This window comes from Grammomys surdaster, unplaced genomic scaffold, assembly GCF_004785775.1.
Source record: "Grammomys surdaster isolate TR1022 unplaced genomic scaffold, NIH_TR_1.0 222, whole genome shotgun sequence".
Taxonomy (NCBI): Eukaryota; Metazoa; Chordata; class Mammalia; order Rodentia; family Muridae; genus Grammomys; species Grammomys surdaster.
In genome coordinates, this window is record NW_021604667.1 from 48972 (window position 1) to 65188 (window position 16217).

General features: G+C 35.8%; 1 protein-coding gene across 2 annotated transcripts; it reads left to right on the forward strand.

The window, feature by feature from the left end:
- The first annotated feature begins 13744 nt into the window (after window positions 1-13744).
- On the forward strand, window positions 13745-14284 carry LOC114625817 (protein phosphatase inhibitor 2-like). 2 transcript variants are annotated; one of them, XM_028773179.1, is made up of 2 exons: window positions 13745-13970; window positions 14037-14284. In XM_028773179.1, exons 1-2 carry the CDS (start codon window positions 13745-13747, stop codon window positions 14282-14284), a joined length of 474 nt encoding a protein of 157 aa, XP_028629012.1. The 2 variants fall into 2 exon arrangements, with proteins under 2 accessions (XP_028629012.1, XP_028629011.1); XM_028773178.1 differs by having other exon boundaries at window positions 13745-14284.
- Window positions 14285-16217: the final 1933 nt, after the last annotated feature.

The following is a 16217-nucleotide window of genomic DNA, read 5'->3' on the forward strand; positions in this document are numbered from 1 at the left end:
CCTGCCAATTGTCAGCCTCACTGAGAAAGATAGTCAGTATTCTCTACACATAAGTGCATTTACCAAACTCTCTTAGAAAGTCACACATCCTAAAATATCTGAGCAACACAAAAAGAAGCAAAGTTGAATAAATGGAAAGGGAAGGTAGATCTGGGAAGGGTTTGGGAGAGAGATTAAATATGATCAAAATACTATGAAATTTTCTGAGAACAAAGAATTTAGTATGAACTGAAAGGAAGGAACCCATGAATAGAGGCAGGGCCACAATTGTTCTGAAAAGAAAATAAAATGCATTGTTTTTGAGAGACTAGATAGAAAGATGTGTTAGGGGAAAAATGTTGATGGTTGAAGAAGAGCTTCCCTGATAGCTTCACCATTAGTAGCAACAGTGAAAATTGTTACAACTCAATGGAGAACAATTCTCCAATATAGATATAAAATTCTAAAATTGTCACACTCTATGGCCCTATACTGTTCTGTCAAAATCTGTCATAGAGAGATAATATTAAACACTAAAAAATTTTATTCTCTTGAAACATGTTTTCCTTTTTTTCTGAGAATTTGATGAAATTTATATTGCTTATATTCTTTCTGCTCCCCCAAACCTTTTCACATCCTGTCTAACCTCCTTACCCACTCAACTTCATGTAATTTCTCTCTCCTTAAGAGAGTCAGACAAATATAAAAGTGCACATGCACACGCACACACACATACACACATACACACATACACACATACACACACACACACACACACACACACACATATACACACACAACAAACAAACAAAAACAACCCATGGAGACTAAATTTAGTTGGTCAACTATTCCTGTGTGTAGTTCCTGCTCTGCAGTATGGTCAGTGTCCCCAGTGTCACTCGATTGCAGTAAACTGACTCTCCTTATCAGAGCAGTAATCAAATACCAATAGCTCCTCAGCTAGAGGTAGGACTTCATGTTCACCTCGGTTCTTCCGTGCTGGGATTTTGTCTTGCTGAAAATTTTATTTATCTTTTTTTTAATACAAAATGTGACACATTTGGCAATCTTAATAATATGATTGATAGCTATAGGGCTTGAAAATATTTTTCCTGTTAAAATTCTAGTTGTTATGTTGAAACAGAAATCTAGTTTGCCAAGGATTTCACAACTCTTCTGTGTAACAGGAACATGAACCTCTGTTTCAGCTTTTCCCACATGTCCTCACTCTGAAGGATTAATTGCTTCATAAAACACTTGGCTGCATACTTTCTTAAATACCAAGGGCTCTTTACTTTGTTACAGAGAAATACTAAAATGAAAATTACGTGACTGATTAGTAACTAGGATTAGTTAGAGTTTCTATTGCTGTGATGAAACACATGACCAAAAGCAATCTGAGGAGGAAAGGATTTATCTGGCTTACACTTCCATATTATAGTTGAGTATTGAAAGATGTCAGAAGAGACTCTGGACTGGAACCTAGAAGCAGGAGCTGATGGACGCAGGCCGTGGAGGGGTGCTGCGTACTGGCTTGCTCATCGTGACTTGGTCAGCCCATTTTACTGAGCTTAAGACCACCAGTCCAAGAATAGCACCACCCACAATGGACTGGGACTTCCCATCAATCATTTTTAAGAATAATCCCTACAGCCAGATCTTACAAGTCATTTTGTCAATTATAGTACCTTCATTTCAGATGACTGTAGCCTGTGTCAAGTTGACATAAAACTAGCCAGCACATCTACCTATGTTCTTTAGCTTCTTCCCATGAAATAGTTAGAGAAGGGGAGGCACTGTTACTTGAACCACAACTAAGTAATGCTATTTCAAATAAATTTTCCCATGAGAAAAAAGTTATTTCTCCTTTACTTATCAAAAATTTATCTGTCTCATAAACCTGAAAAAAAATCTGGCATTCTTTACTGATGTACAAACATTCTTCACTAGACTTGATATGAACACTTATCGAATTATATTTTGAATATATCTCTAAATATAGAATGTCTTCTTGGCTGTTAGTAAAAGGCTTGAATTTGTAGATCATAGAATAAAATTGAGAAATTTAGAAAGTCTATAATAATGTACAAATTAGACCCCAGAAATGTTATCAAGGAGAAGACATTTGAAACTGTTTTGGTTTGGCTGTCTTATAACAGTAGATTCTTACCTTTGTTATCTGAAAATACTCTTACGTTCAGTCGATCTGTTTATATAATCATTGTAATCATGCATTATTGCATAATTAGTGTAAGTACATATAATCAACTCTACTATATAATCACGTAGAGAAGTCATTGTAAAACAAGTCCTTGTGAATCTAAATATAATGCTTCATATATCTGTAAAAGATAAATACAATTTTTATTTGGACTGGTTAAAATGGGATTTTGTTACCTATCAGTAGTTACCATATTCAGGAGCAAGTCTTCCACTTGACATCGTAAGAAAATGCATGTATATTCAGTTCCTCATATTATAAATCACATGGTGAAATATGATTGCCCTCCAAAGGCGTTAATTATTTTATACACAATAAATTATTTCACAATGTTTGAAGCCATAGGTATGATCAGATGTAATGCAAAATGGCCCTATTTAGAGGCATATAACAATATGTCACAAATCTCTTTATGTATAAATATATATATATATATATATATATATATATATATATATATATATACCTACAATTAAAAGCTATCCTAAAAATACTAAAAACTAGATTAGGATTCTGTTGGACTGTGAATAATGTAATAGGAAAACAACTCTATTAAGTTTTCTACTTATAAAACATAGACAATGAAATAGTAGACTTTTATAAAGGATATTATCTTAAAGATATCCATCCAAACTCTAAAGAGGATCATTAGGAACATCCTGAGGGGCTTCATCTGAAATTCATGATGTATATAAGACCTGAATTGAACTCACAAAATTTTGCCTCAGCTTTTCAAGCGCCAAGATTGCTGGACATTACTTAGCATTACATTACTTCAATTGACATCCTTTGTAATTTCTTTAAAATGTTTTAAAACACAACATTTTATGTTTATGAATGTTTTGTTTCTATGTATATTGTTCACTATGCATGTACCTGTTGCCCTTGGAGGCAAGAAGAAGGGGTCAGTCTATTGTGAGACCCCATATGGCTGCTGGTAACCAAACTCAGATCCTCTGTTAGAGCAGTACTCCAAACTACTAAGTCATCTCTCCAGTGCATTTTCTGAATTCTTGAGTATCAAGTATACAAAGGTGGTGAAAAGTACTTACTGTTTAAGCAGAAGACCTCTGGTTGGTTCCCAGCACTCTCATGGAGGTTCACAACTATATCTAACTCCAGTTGTACTGGATCTGATGCCCTATTCAGGCCTCTGTTGATACACAAATGCATTTGTGACATATACATACATAAAGGGAAAACATAATGCACATAAATAAAAATTAAGAAATTCTTTTCTTTCAAAATGGAAAACATGTAGGGTACAATGAGATATCTAGATGTTAAAGACAGTTGCTTCTAAGCCTGGAGACCTGTGTTTAAGGCCAGAGACCCATAGAGTGTAGGGAAAGCAAGAACATCACAAATTGTTCTCTGATCTACACAGGTCCATGGTGAAATGCAACCCACAACCCACAAAAAATAAAATGCAATTTAAAAATTGAAAAAAAAAATACAAAGCAGTGGAAATAATCAACCAAATATACTTCAAAACACACTGAAAACTAAATCACTAAAATTAGTGAGAAGAATAAAAGATGCATGCAAGTAAATGAAATATATATTTATAATTATATAAATATAATTATAAATATAACAATCATCATAAAATCTACAAAACATTAGGGCAGGCTTAGAGAAAAATATTAGCTGAAATAACTTAAATCAGAAAAGAAACAGGCAATATTGTAATGGATATCACAAATCTACAAAGCATTGTAAAAGACAATTGTGAACATTTTCATATCAACAGAAAAGGAGATAAAATTTTGAAACATAAAAGTTGTCAAAAGCCAGACAGTGGTGGCACACGCCTTTAATCCCAGCAATTGGGAGGCAGAGGCAGGTGGATTTCTGAGTTTGAGACCAGCCTGGTCTACATAGTGACTTCCAGGACAGCCAAGACTACACAGAAAAATCCTGTCTCAAAAAGCCAAAAAAAAAAAGTTGCCAAAAAACCAAAATACAAAGAAATAGAAAATCTGGACAAATGAATAATGACATGGAAATTGAAGCCATAACCAACAATTAGCTCTCAAATAAAGTACCAGGGCTGATGCTTTACTGTTGAAGTCTATGAAATGTTCAACCTAGAATTAATACCAGGTCTTCTTCAAATATTTCCAAAATTCTAATTTAGGAATACTCCCAGGTGTATTTTGAGGATCTAGAATTACCCAACATCAAGCCCATAAAAGTAAGGAAATTCATAAGGTAATATCCCTATAACATATAGGTATAAAAATCATCTAGGGAACATTAGTAAACTAAAAGCAATAAAAAATGAAGCTGCTTATGGTAGCACAAGATTTTAATCCCAGCACTCAGAAGGCAGGTAGATCTCTGTGAGTAGGAAGCCAGTCCATTATACATAGTGAGTTTTAAGACAGCCAAGATTATATAGAGACCCTGTCTCAAAAAAAGAAAGAAAGAAAGAAAGAGAGAGAGAGAGAGAGAGAGAAAGAAAGAAAGAAAGAAAGAAAGAAAGAAAGAAAGAAAGAAAGAAGAGAGAGAAAAAGAGAGGGGGCAGAGAGAGAGAGGAAAGATAAAGATAAAAAAGATCCACAATGAACAAAATGGTAAATTGATATTTATCCTAAGATGGTTTGGTACATGCAAATCTATAAATGTGATATACAACAAAAGAAAGGATAAAATAATTATTACAACTTCTGCTCAATGTTGAAATTTTACCTGGTAAAATTTATATCTTTTTCTGATAAAACTTCTGAAAAAATAGATATTAAGCAAAATACTTCATTACAAGACATAACATATGAGACAATGGGATAGAAACATAGTAAAACTTGAAAACTTATCCTCTTAAGATCAATGATAAGTCATTACGTATTCGTTTTTTAAGACTTGTTTATTTTATGTATGTGAATACATTGTAGCTCTCTTCAGACACACCAGGAGAGGGCATTGGCTCCCATTAAAAATGGTTGTGAGCCACCTTGTGGTTGCTAGAAATTAAACTCAGGACCTCTATAAGAACAGTCAGTGCTCTTAACCACTGAGCCATCTCTTTAGCCTCACATTATATTTTCTTAGGTGTCATTTCTTCATGCTATTCAACAGGGTATTGGGAATCCTTGCCACAGCGATGAAATAAAAGAGGAAAAACACATCTACATATGTCCTTGAACCACTTACAATGCTAAACTTTCCTCTAAAATATATAATTTATATTTTCTGTCTGTTGAGTCAGAATATTCAATTGCCTGGAAATTCATTTCTCTTTTATAAGAAACAAAATGTAAAGGAAGTCCTAAGTTCAGAAGGAATAACAGCACATCATAATTTATTTTGTTCGACCATGTCTATTCTAGACAAGTAACCACTATATTTTGGTTTGGACTAGACTGATATTCTCACAGTTTGATGCCCAAAGTTTTGAGAGTTGGAGACTTGAGAAGTTATTAGCTAATGAGGGGATCTTCATCAACAAATTTATCCATTGAGGAATGCATAACAGAATGGACTGTAAAGTGGTGAGGTCCTGTTTGAAGGAACTATGGCATTTACTGAACACATGCTTTGAAGGATAAATCTGACCCTGTACTGCTCCATGCTACATTAATTTTCCAATATTCCTTTGAAAATGCCCTTATTAGTACAGAGCGGAGATCCACATTTTTCTTTTATAGTGTTGTTATGAAAAGCAGCTACATATTTAAACAACTTATCAGATTTTTTTTCCTGAATGCTTTGATAGCACAACCAACAGACCAGTAAGTATTCTCAAATGTTGACTATTTGGATATATTTAACTGTATGTATAATATACATTTCTAACAACAGTCAAAAATGTGCATGTGGTTTACCTTCATTAGATACTGTTGCATATTCTTTTCCAGAAAATGTTCCAATTTTCATTATGAATTTGTACATCTTATAAATTCATAAATCTAATAACCAGAAGCAAATAGAGGACTTGTTGATCATAGCTTAGGCTTATAAACCAAACTATTTAACAGTTTTCTTTCAATGCTATTTTCTCCCTGAAAGGAAAATTGTATCACTTATCTTAATACTCTTCAAATTTTAGTGTTCATGTTAATCTTTTTGCTCTTACACAAATGTAGAAGAGCTGAAATTCTCTACTTCGAACAAGCTTCAAGGTGAAGTAAATGTTGTGGCTCTATGAACCACAAAGAGAAAATCTTCAATGAAACATTTGTCAGTCTTCAGTAAATAGTCAGTTAGATTGTAATCTCTGACAGATGACTTTTTTTAGACTACTCTCATTTTTTTTTACAGTCCAGTCTTTACCCCCTTCCTGGCCTGTCATTCCAGTGGTTTTCATCCCATCCTTCTTCCCTACTGTCTCCAAGAGGATGCCACACCCCCACACAACCCCACCCTGAGCCAGGCCTCCCAACTCCCTGGGACCTCAAGTCTCTCAAAGGGTAGGTGTATCTTCTCTCATTGAGAACAGACCCATCAGACCTCTGCTGTATATGTGTAGGGGGGTCTCATACCAGCTAGTGTAAGCTGACTGGTTGGTGGCTCAGTGTCTGAGAGATCTCAGGGGTCCAGGTTAGTTGAGACTGCTGGTCTTCCTATGGGGCCACCCTCCTCCACAACTTCTTCCATCCTTTCCCTAATTCAACCACATGGGTCTCTAACTTCAGGCCACTGGTTGAGTGTAAGTATCTGTATCTGTCTCATTCAGCTACTTGTTGGGCCTTTCGGAGGGAAGTCATGATAGGTCCCTGTTCATAAGCACACCATAGCATCAGTAATAGTGTCAGGCCTTGGGGCCTCTGCCAAGATAGATACCAAGTTGAGATGGTCACTGGGTCTCCTTTCTCTCAGTCTCTTCTCCATTTTTGTACCTGCAGTTCTTTTAGACAGGAACAATACTGGGTCAGAGTTTTTGATTGTAGGATAGCAACCTCATTCCTCCACTTGATGCCCTGTCTTTCTACTGGAGGTGGACTCTACAAGTTCCCTCTCTCCACTGTTGAACATTTCATCTAAGGTCTCTCCCTTTGAGTCCTAAGAGTCTCTGACCTCCCAGGTCTCTAGTACATTCTAGAGGCTCCCCATCCCCCATCCCCCAAGGTTGCATATTTCATTCATTTTCCTGGCCCTCAGGGCTTCTCTTCTATCTCACCCCCCTCCAACAACTGATTATTATCCCTCTTCCCCTCTCCATCCTCTCCCTCACACAGTCACTCCATTCCTCTGCCTCCTCTGATTGCTTTCTTATCCTGCCCAAGTTGGATTGAGGTATCTTCACTTGGGCCCTTTGTCTTGGTTAACCTTCCTGAGTTCTGTAGATTGGATCTTAGGTATTCTGTACTTTTTTTTTTTTAGCTAATATCCACTTATTATCAAGTACATACAATGCATGTCCTTTTGGGTATGAGTTACCTCATTCAGTATGGTATGGCTTCTTTTGGGTATATTCCCAAGAGTTGTGTTGCTGGGTCTTCAGGTAGATCTATTTCCAAGTTTTTGAGGAGCTACCAGATTGTTTTCCAAAGTGTTTTTTACCAGTTTGCAATCCCACCAGCAAAGGAGGGGTGCTCCTTTCTTCTACATCCTCACCAGCATCTGCTGTCACCTGAGTTTTTGATCTTAGCCATTCTAATTGGTGTAAGGTGGAATCTCAGGGTCATTTTGATTTGCATTTCCCCAATTACTACAGACTTTGAACATTTCTTTAAGTCCTTCTTGGCCCTTCGAGATTCCTCTGTTTTAAATTCTCTGTTTAGCTCTATTACCCCCTCCCCTGTATTTTTGATTGGGTTGTTTGGATTCTTGGAAGATAGCTTCTTGAGTTCTTTATATATTTGGGGTATTGCCCTCTATCAGATGCGGGGTTAGTAAAGCTATTTTGTTCCCAATCTGTAGGTTGCCAATTTGTCCTATGGACTATGTCCTTTGCTTTTTCATGAGGTCCCATTTACTGACTCTTGATCTTAGAGATTGAGCCAATGAGTTCCAGGTGCTTTCCCATTTTCTCTATTAGATTCAGTATATCTAGTTTTATGTTGAGGTCCTTGATCCACTTGGACTTGAGCTTTATGCAAGGTGACAAATATGGATCTATTTTAATTTTTCTACATACCAACTGCCCGTCAAACCAGCACCATATATTGAAGATGTTTTTCCCCCATTGTATAGTTTTGGCTTCCTTCTCAAAGATCAAGTGTTCATAAGTGTATGGTTTTATTTCTGGCTCTTCAGTTCTATTCCACTGATCAGCTTATCTCTTTCTTTACAAATACCATGTGATTTTTATCACTATTGCTCTGTATTATAGCTTGAGGTCAGGGATGGTGATTCCTCCAGAAGTTCTTTTATTGTTAAGAATTGTTTTTTATATCCTAATTTTTATTGTTTTCCCATATGAAATTGAAAATTAATCTTTCCATGACATTGAAGAATTGTGTTGGAATTTTGATGGGATTGCATTAAATCTGTATATTGCTTTTAGTAGGATGACCATTTTTACTATGTTGTTTCTACCAAGCCATGAGCATAGGAAATCTCTTCATTTTCTGAGGTCTTCTTTGATTTCTTTCTTGAGAGACTTCAAGGTCTTGTCATACAGATCATCCACTTGTTTGGTTAGTTACCTAAGATATTTTATATTATTTGTGACTGTTGTGAAGGGTATTGTTTCCCTATTTTCTTTCTCAGCTTATTTATCATTTCTATAAAGAAAGCCAGTGATTTGTTTGAGTTAATTATATATCCAGCCATTTTGCAGAAGTTGTTTATCAGCTGTAGAAGTACTCTGGTAGAATTTTTCGGGTCATTTATATATACTATCATGTCATCTGCAAATAGTGATATCTTGACTAATTCATTGGCAATTGGCACCCCATTGATCTCCTTTTGTTTTCTTATTGCTCTACCTAGAATTTCAAGTACTATATTGAATAGATATGAAGACAGTGGATAGCCTTGACTTGTCCCTGATTTTTGTGGGATTGCTTCAAGTATTTCTCCATTTAATTTGATACTGGCTGTTGATTTTCTGTATATAGCTTTTGTTATGTTTACATATGAACTTTGAACTCCTGATATCTCCAATACTTTTAACACAAAGGGGTGCTGTTTTACATAATGTAGTAGAATATGATGATTTTTTTATTTTCCTCATTTTCTGTTGGTATGTAACCATTTTCATTTCTTTTTTCTTTTATATTTATTTAGTTAATTATTTAAATTAAATTGTAATTTTTACTTATTCACACAGGGGTTATAAACACAAAAAGGCAGAATGTGGGGAAGGGGATGACACCAGAGCATAGGTGTTCAGGGGGAGTACAGATATCTTTCAGAACAGGGTATCAGCTGGGTGAAGGTTCAGGGGACAGGTCACTATGTAGGCCTGACATACATATATGCTAACACAAAATCTTGGGTCTCTGTGGAAACAACACTGAAACCATTTTCATTTCTGATTTTGTTAATTTGAATGCTGTCTCTGTGGCCTTTAGTTAGTTTAGATACAGGTTTATCTATCTTATTGATTTTCTCAAAGAACCAGGTTTTGGTTCTTTTGATTCCTTGTATCTTTTGCTTTGTTTCTATCTGGTTGATTTCAGCCCTGAGTTTGACTGTTTCCTGCTGCCTACTCCTATTGGGTGTGTTTGCTTCTTTTTGTTCTATGGTTCTCATGTGTGCTGTGAAGCTGCTAGTTTAAGATCTCTCCAATTTCTTTAGGAGGGCACTTAGTGCTGTGAATATTCCTCTTAGCACTGCTTTCATTGTGTTCCATAAGTTTGGGTATGTTGTGCCATCATTTTCATTAAATTCTAAAAAGTCTTTAATTTCTTTCTTTATTTCTTCCCTGACAAGGTCATCATTGAGTAGAGGGTTGTTCAGTTTCCATGGGTATGAGGGCTTTCTGTTCTTTTTGATGTTATTGAAGTCTAGCCTTAATTCATGGTGATCTGATAGGATGTGTGGGATTATCTGAATCTTCTTGTATCAGTTGAGGCTTGTTTTGTGAATTTTGGAGAAGGTACCATGAGGTACTGAGAAGACAATGAATGTATTCTTTTGTTTTAGGGTGAAATATTCTGTAGATATATGTTAGATCCATTTGGTTCATAACCTCTACTAATTTCATTGTTTCTTTGTTTAATTTCTCTTTAAATGACCTTTCCGTTGGTGAGAGTGGGGTGTAGCAGTCTCCCACTATTATTGTGTGGGTTTCAAGGTGTGCTTTGAGCTTTAGTAAAGTTTCTTTTATGAATGTGGTTGCCCTTGCATTTGGGTAATAGATGTTCAGAATTGAGATTTTCTCTTGTTGGACTTTTCCTTTGATGAGTATAAAGTGTCCTTCCCCATCTGATTTGATAAATCTTGGTTGAAAGTCTGTTTTATTGGATATTAGAACAGCAACTCCTACTTGTCTCTTGGGACAATTTGCTTGAAATAATTTTTTCCATCCTTTTACTCTGAGATAGTAACTGTCTTTGTTATTTAGGTATGTTTCTTGTATGCAGCAAAATGCTGGATTCTGCTTGTGTATCTATTCTATTAGCTTATATCTTTTTATTGGGGGAATTGAGTCCATTAATGTTGAGAGATATTAAAGACAGATAATTGGAGGAAGGAAGGGAGAGGGGAGAAAGGGAGGGAGAGAGGGAAGGAGAGATACTTAATACCTTGTTTACTAGAATACTGTATGATTCTTATATATGTTTCTGTACACAACTATTGTGCTGCTATGACCTGAATACCACCTAGCCACTGCAGAACTCTATCTTACATTCCTTAGAGAAGGAGGAAGCAAGTGATGGCATAATATATTTTATATGAATATGCATGTTCACATATGTGGGCTCACATTAGGCACATGTGTACACATACATATTGAAGATTTAGGTTGATTTTAGTTGTCTTTCTCTTACTTATTTCAGATAGAGGGTCTTTCAACTGAACCCCAATACTGATATAGCTACTTTGGATAACAAACTCACTCCTGGAATCCCTTGTCTCTAGTATTGATATTGCAACTAGGCCTTAACACCCTATATATGGGGTGTGATGAACTGAAATCAATTCATCATGTGGCTCATGTAGCAAGTGCTTTATACATAGAGCCATCTGAAGTTAGTCTTAACATTCCAGATACCTGTGGGTATCCAAACTATGCTTTAGGAACTCCCATTAGGGGCTGACTCCATTTTATTCTTTATTTCCTCAAAGCTAGCTTGAATTACTCCTAAATCAAAGGTTATTGGTTTCCTGAGAGAATTGGATTTGTCAATACATTCTCATCCTGTTTGCTCTGTGTGGGAGGTATTGAACAGAAACATGTTGACATCAGTGGAGAGGAAATGAGCATCTTTTGAATCCCCTACTCTATAAGGGAAGATACATAATGAGCTAAAAAGAAAATACTTATGAGGGTGAATCCCAAAGTACTTTTACAACAATTATTCTATTAGATATGAAAATAACTCCTATAAGCTCCAGAGAACAATTATTGCCCCCACTCCTGTCTAACCAAAAATACATAACTGACATGGAACAAGTTTTCAAACATGTCACAGCAACAAAACGACAACTAAGGAAGACTGAAGAGATTAGAACTCAGTCTTGGATCAGGAGGAAGGTAAAGGAGTAATGTAGCATCTTTCATTAGGCTGTTTTATATAACTGAATATTAATGCTGTTCCGGATCAAGAACACTTGCAAAAAGGTGTCTCTATGGCAATGAAATATTTAAAGTTCTTTGGGGGCATTTGCTCACCTGCTAATGCTATCTATTGCTTGACAATGAACATTATCCCTCAAATTGCTTACTCTTGTAGTGCTGTGACATAATTAGGTTTTCCGAGAAGTCTATCTGAGTGTCACCATAATTTTTGTCAGCATAGTGAATAATGATAGCCTGTTCTGTTACCAGACTGATATAATTATTTCTCAGGAAATCTGTATGTTATCTTCTAAAGGAGAAGTCCAGATCAGTCATTCAGGAACTCAAAGTCCCTGAAGCAAGCAGAAGCAAGATCATTTTCTCTTTGGAAACAAATAGAACATCTATATTTTCCAAAGAAAGGCTACCAGAATTATTAAGAAGGCTGTTTCACTTGATGACAGCTCTATTTATAAAAATCAAGAAGCTAGGATTAGAGAAATATGCAATGCCCTTATGTGAATCCTGGCCTCCTTTGTAAGCAATGAACAACTTAGGACTTTAAAACTCAAAGCAAACATGGCCCAAAGTAGGAACTGGACTGCAGAGTTTTAAGATCACAATGGATCTGAAATCTCACTCCAGGATTATGTCAATTGCAAAGTGAAATGTTACAATTATCAGCAATGTGTAATGTGTATTCAATATTTAGCTTTTGATTTTCTTCTAAAAATCTACTTTATAATTTGGCAGTTAGCTGCGCTTAGCAAAAATGTGGAGACACAGACATGTGTGCAGTTTTTTTTTTGGTGTGTGTGTTTTGTTTTTTGTGGGTATATGTGAGAGAAAAGAGATGATAACAAGGACAATTATTAAAACTACCAATTTGCAATCACATAGAAATCACTCCATTAATTTGAGGGCATTGTCTTAGTTGACGGTATAATTTCTCTTCCTAAGTGTACCTTTATTTTCATGTGCATCAAGAATTTTGCATATGACATTTTAATTTAGTTGTGATGTAGTAAAGGAAATAACTAAAAATAAAATCTGAAAGATAAAAAGGACTTTAAAAAATATCTCTCCTATAAAACGCAGAACAACATGAATGCTAAGGTAGTTTCAAGATTAGTGGCAATGGTAGGAAGGGGGCCTACCATAGAGACTAAATCTGATAGCTAAAGAGCTTACTTCACAGGAAAATTAGTCCATGTGATACTTCTTCTCTTTGAGGTGAAAGATATTTCTCACTGAGCTTTCTCTAAATTTTCCTGTACTCAGCTTTAGGAGAGACCAGTGATTAAAATGGTATTGACATTTTATTAATTGAAAAGAATTTTTAAATTAAATTCTTTTTTTTAAAAAAATCCATTTTAATTTTCTTTACATGAGTACACTGTAACTGTCTTCAGACATACTAGAAGAGGGCATCAGATTACGTTACAGATGGTTGTGAGCCACCATGTGGTTGCTGGGATTTGAACTCAGGACCTCTGGAAGAACAGGAAGTGTTCATAACTACTGAGCCATCTCTCCAGCTCAAATTCATTTTTTTATATCAAGGAAAACATTTCATTGGGGCTGGCTTACTATTTCAGAGGTTCAGTCCATTATCTTATTCACCTTACATTCTACTCATTGCCCCCCTCGGGGAGACTGAACCACTAACCATTGAAAAGATTTTTATTGGGCACTAGGCAGGCCTCCTCTGTAAGGGGCAGAGGGACTACTTTGCAGAGGCAGAGAGCAGACCTCCGCACAGTCAACTGTGACGTGGCAGTCATTGTGTCATCACTTACTCAGGCAGTTTCTGCGACAGTGGGTATGCCTGCTTTAGACTAGCCTGGGCTCCGTGGCTGCCCAGAGGGGTCTCTTCAGTGACCAACCTCTTCTTCTCCAGGACTCTACACCAGCTGCAAGGACCAGTAATGGAGGCCTCAATGACCTCGCACCGGCCCATCAAAGGAATCCTGAAGAACAAGACTTCTGTGGCTTCACCAGGAGTGGCCTCGGCCGAACAGCCCCTCCGGACCATCAAAGAGAAGCTGAGTAAAAAATCCCAGAAGTGGGATGAAGTGAACATCCTGGCAACATATCATCCAGCTGACAAAGACTATGGTTTGATGAAAATAGATGAGCCAAACACTTGCTACCGCAATATGATAGCTTACAATGAAGATGCTGATAGTGATTCAGAATGCAGTGAAATGATGAATCCAGATTTCGTAACTAGAAAATTAGCTGTTGATGAAGTCTCCCAGCCAAAGGATATGAATCTAGAACAAGAAAGTAGTGGAGAGGAAGATAATAACCTCACTCCTGAAGAGCTGGAAAAGAAGCGGCAGTTTGAAATAAAAAGGAAGCTTCACTACAACGAAGGACTGAATATTAAATTAGCCAGACTCTTAATTTCAAAAGATCTAAATGATGACGACGAAGATGAAGGAATGTCAGAGACTGCAGACTGAGACAGCAAGAATATTGAAGAGTCCATCAAGGAGCTACAGAAAGTGAACATCTGCAACTGGAATCACAAAGTTCATGAAAAAAATGTGTTCGGCCTAGCAGTCGTTTGTCAAATACAAACCTTGTTACTATACTATACTGCTTCTTGTTTTTTACTATTCACGGCTTAACAAAATACACATAATCTATATATCGTTAAGAATTAAGAGGATAGAGCCTCAGTAGACAGAAAATGCCTAATTAATGCATATATTCATGTGCCTCATATTTCACAAATACAGTGTAATGTCAGTAATCCAAAACTACTTTACTTTGTAAAAGCACTGATTAATTTTTATAAGATATTATATAGCTTTTTATTGTTTAATTACTATATTAAATAACATCATAGGAGAAACTAATTTATTTTTGGCAATTCTAGATGGTGATACTCTTTACAAAATGTTTGGGGGTACTTTGATGTTTTTGTTGATTTAATCAAAAGCCTATTCATCAAATGGGATATATAGGTGGATAAATATTTAGGAGCAAAGAGATTTTTAGACATTTATCATTAGCTTGTTTTGGCTAATTGAGGAGGCATCTGAGCTGTTGTCTGATCAATAAACTACAATTCCTGTTCATTTCCTTTGTGCTTAAAAAAAAAGGAATGAAAGTGGTTTTCATCCAAACTGGTTTTCCCTATTCCCACAAACACTGAAATAAATGATCAGGTTAAAGTTACACTGACATCTGCTCTGCTTGTCTTAGTAAGCTGGGAAGACTTCAATGTTTTAATACTGTGTGATATCTCAGTGTTCACTTTGTTCATATACCTGTCTTAACCTACTCTGGTTTCCTAGTTCCTCTGCCTATACACATACAGTTGTAGAGATTGTATTATAGGATGGCAAAGGCTTTTGGACATGAGAAACTCTTATTCCATATTCTGTCATTTGCTGCAGTAGTAAATTCTCACTTTGACACCTGTTAGTTCTAATACATAGAGGAAACGGGTCTAGGAGTAGCTATACTATGGCAGGAAGCTAAGCAGCTTGGTTTATGTATTTCTCTGATTGACAGTTTGGTCAGTAAATGGATGATATTCGTTCATTTGACATTATACCTTAGAAAACAAATAACTCAGGGATTTTTGCACAATGCAAGCATTGTATAATCAGAAAATGACTGGCCTTGAATGTACAGACAGAATTATACCTCAACATTTTTAAACGTAAAGATTCTGAGAGGTCTCTGCATAAAGAGAATATGCGGATGCACACTATGCCAAATGAACATAATTCCTCTAACATAATAGAAATTCTTTGGATTTTTCCCCTGAAATGAAATGCAGTTACTGTGTGTCTTAGTTTAGTGATTACCTTTGTGGACATTTATTTATATTGTAAGTTTTTGGTAGCACCAAATGAATCTGTTATATGACACTTTTAAAATAACTTCTGTATATTATATATATGAAATAGCTTTTATTGAACAACTATCTTCTACTTTACTATCATGATGGCAAAAAGTGGGAAGTGTCTTTATTATTAAAAGAAGAAAAGATTTTTATTGCCGTCCAGATTATGTTTTGCTTTGTATGACAGAACTCAGTAGAAGGTAGTCCAGTATGTGAAATAAAGCCTGTAGGAGGACAATGTACCTGTCACTTAGAATCTAGTTCATAAATAAAGCTAAGGTCATTTTCCAGCACAAATATGCAAGACACAAAATTCTATAGTAGCAGATATATTACATACAATGCAGGAATATGTAACATTCATTCAGGAGAAATCAGGGAAGATGGAATGGAGTTTATTCTGTTTAACCATCATTACTAAACACAAATAACTTGGAAGAAATGGTTTTCTTTGATAAAATGTAGTAAAATTAAAAAAACAAAACACCAGATAATCTACAGCATGGAAAGCCAGAACTCTCAAATGCAGTCAAAAT

Coding starts and splice junctions, on each gene's coding strand:
- LOC114625817 (XM_028773178.1), top strand. CDS start 13,745: ATGGAGGCCTCAATGACCTCGCACCGGCCCATCAAAGGAATCCTGAAG.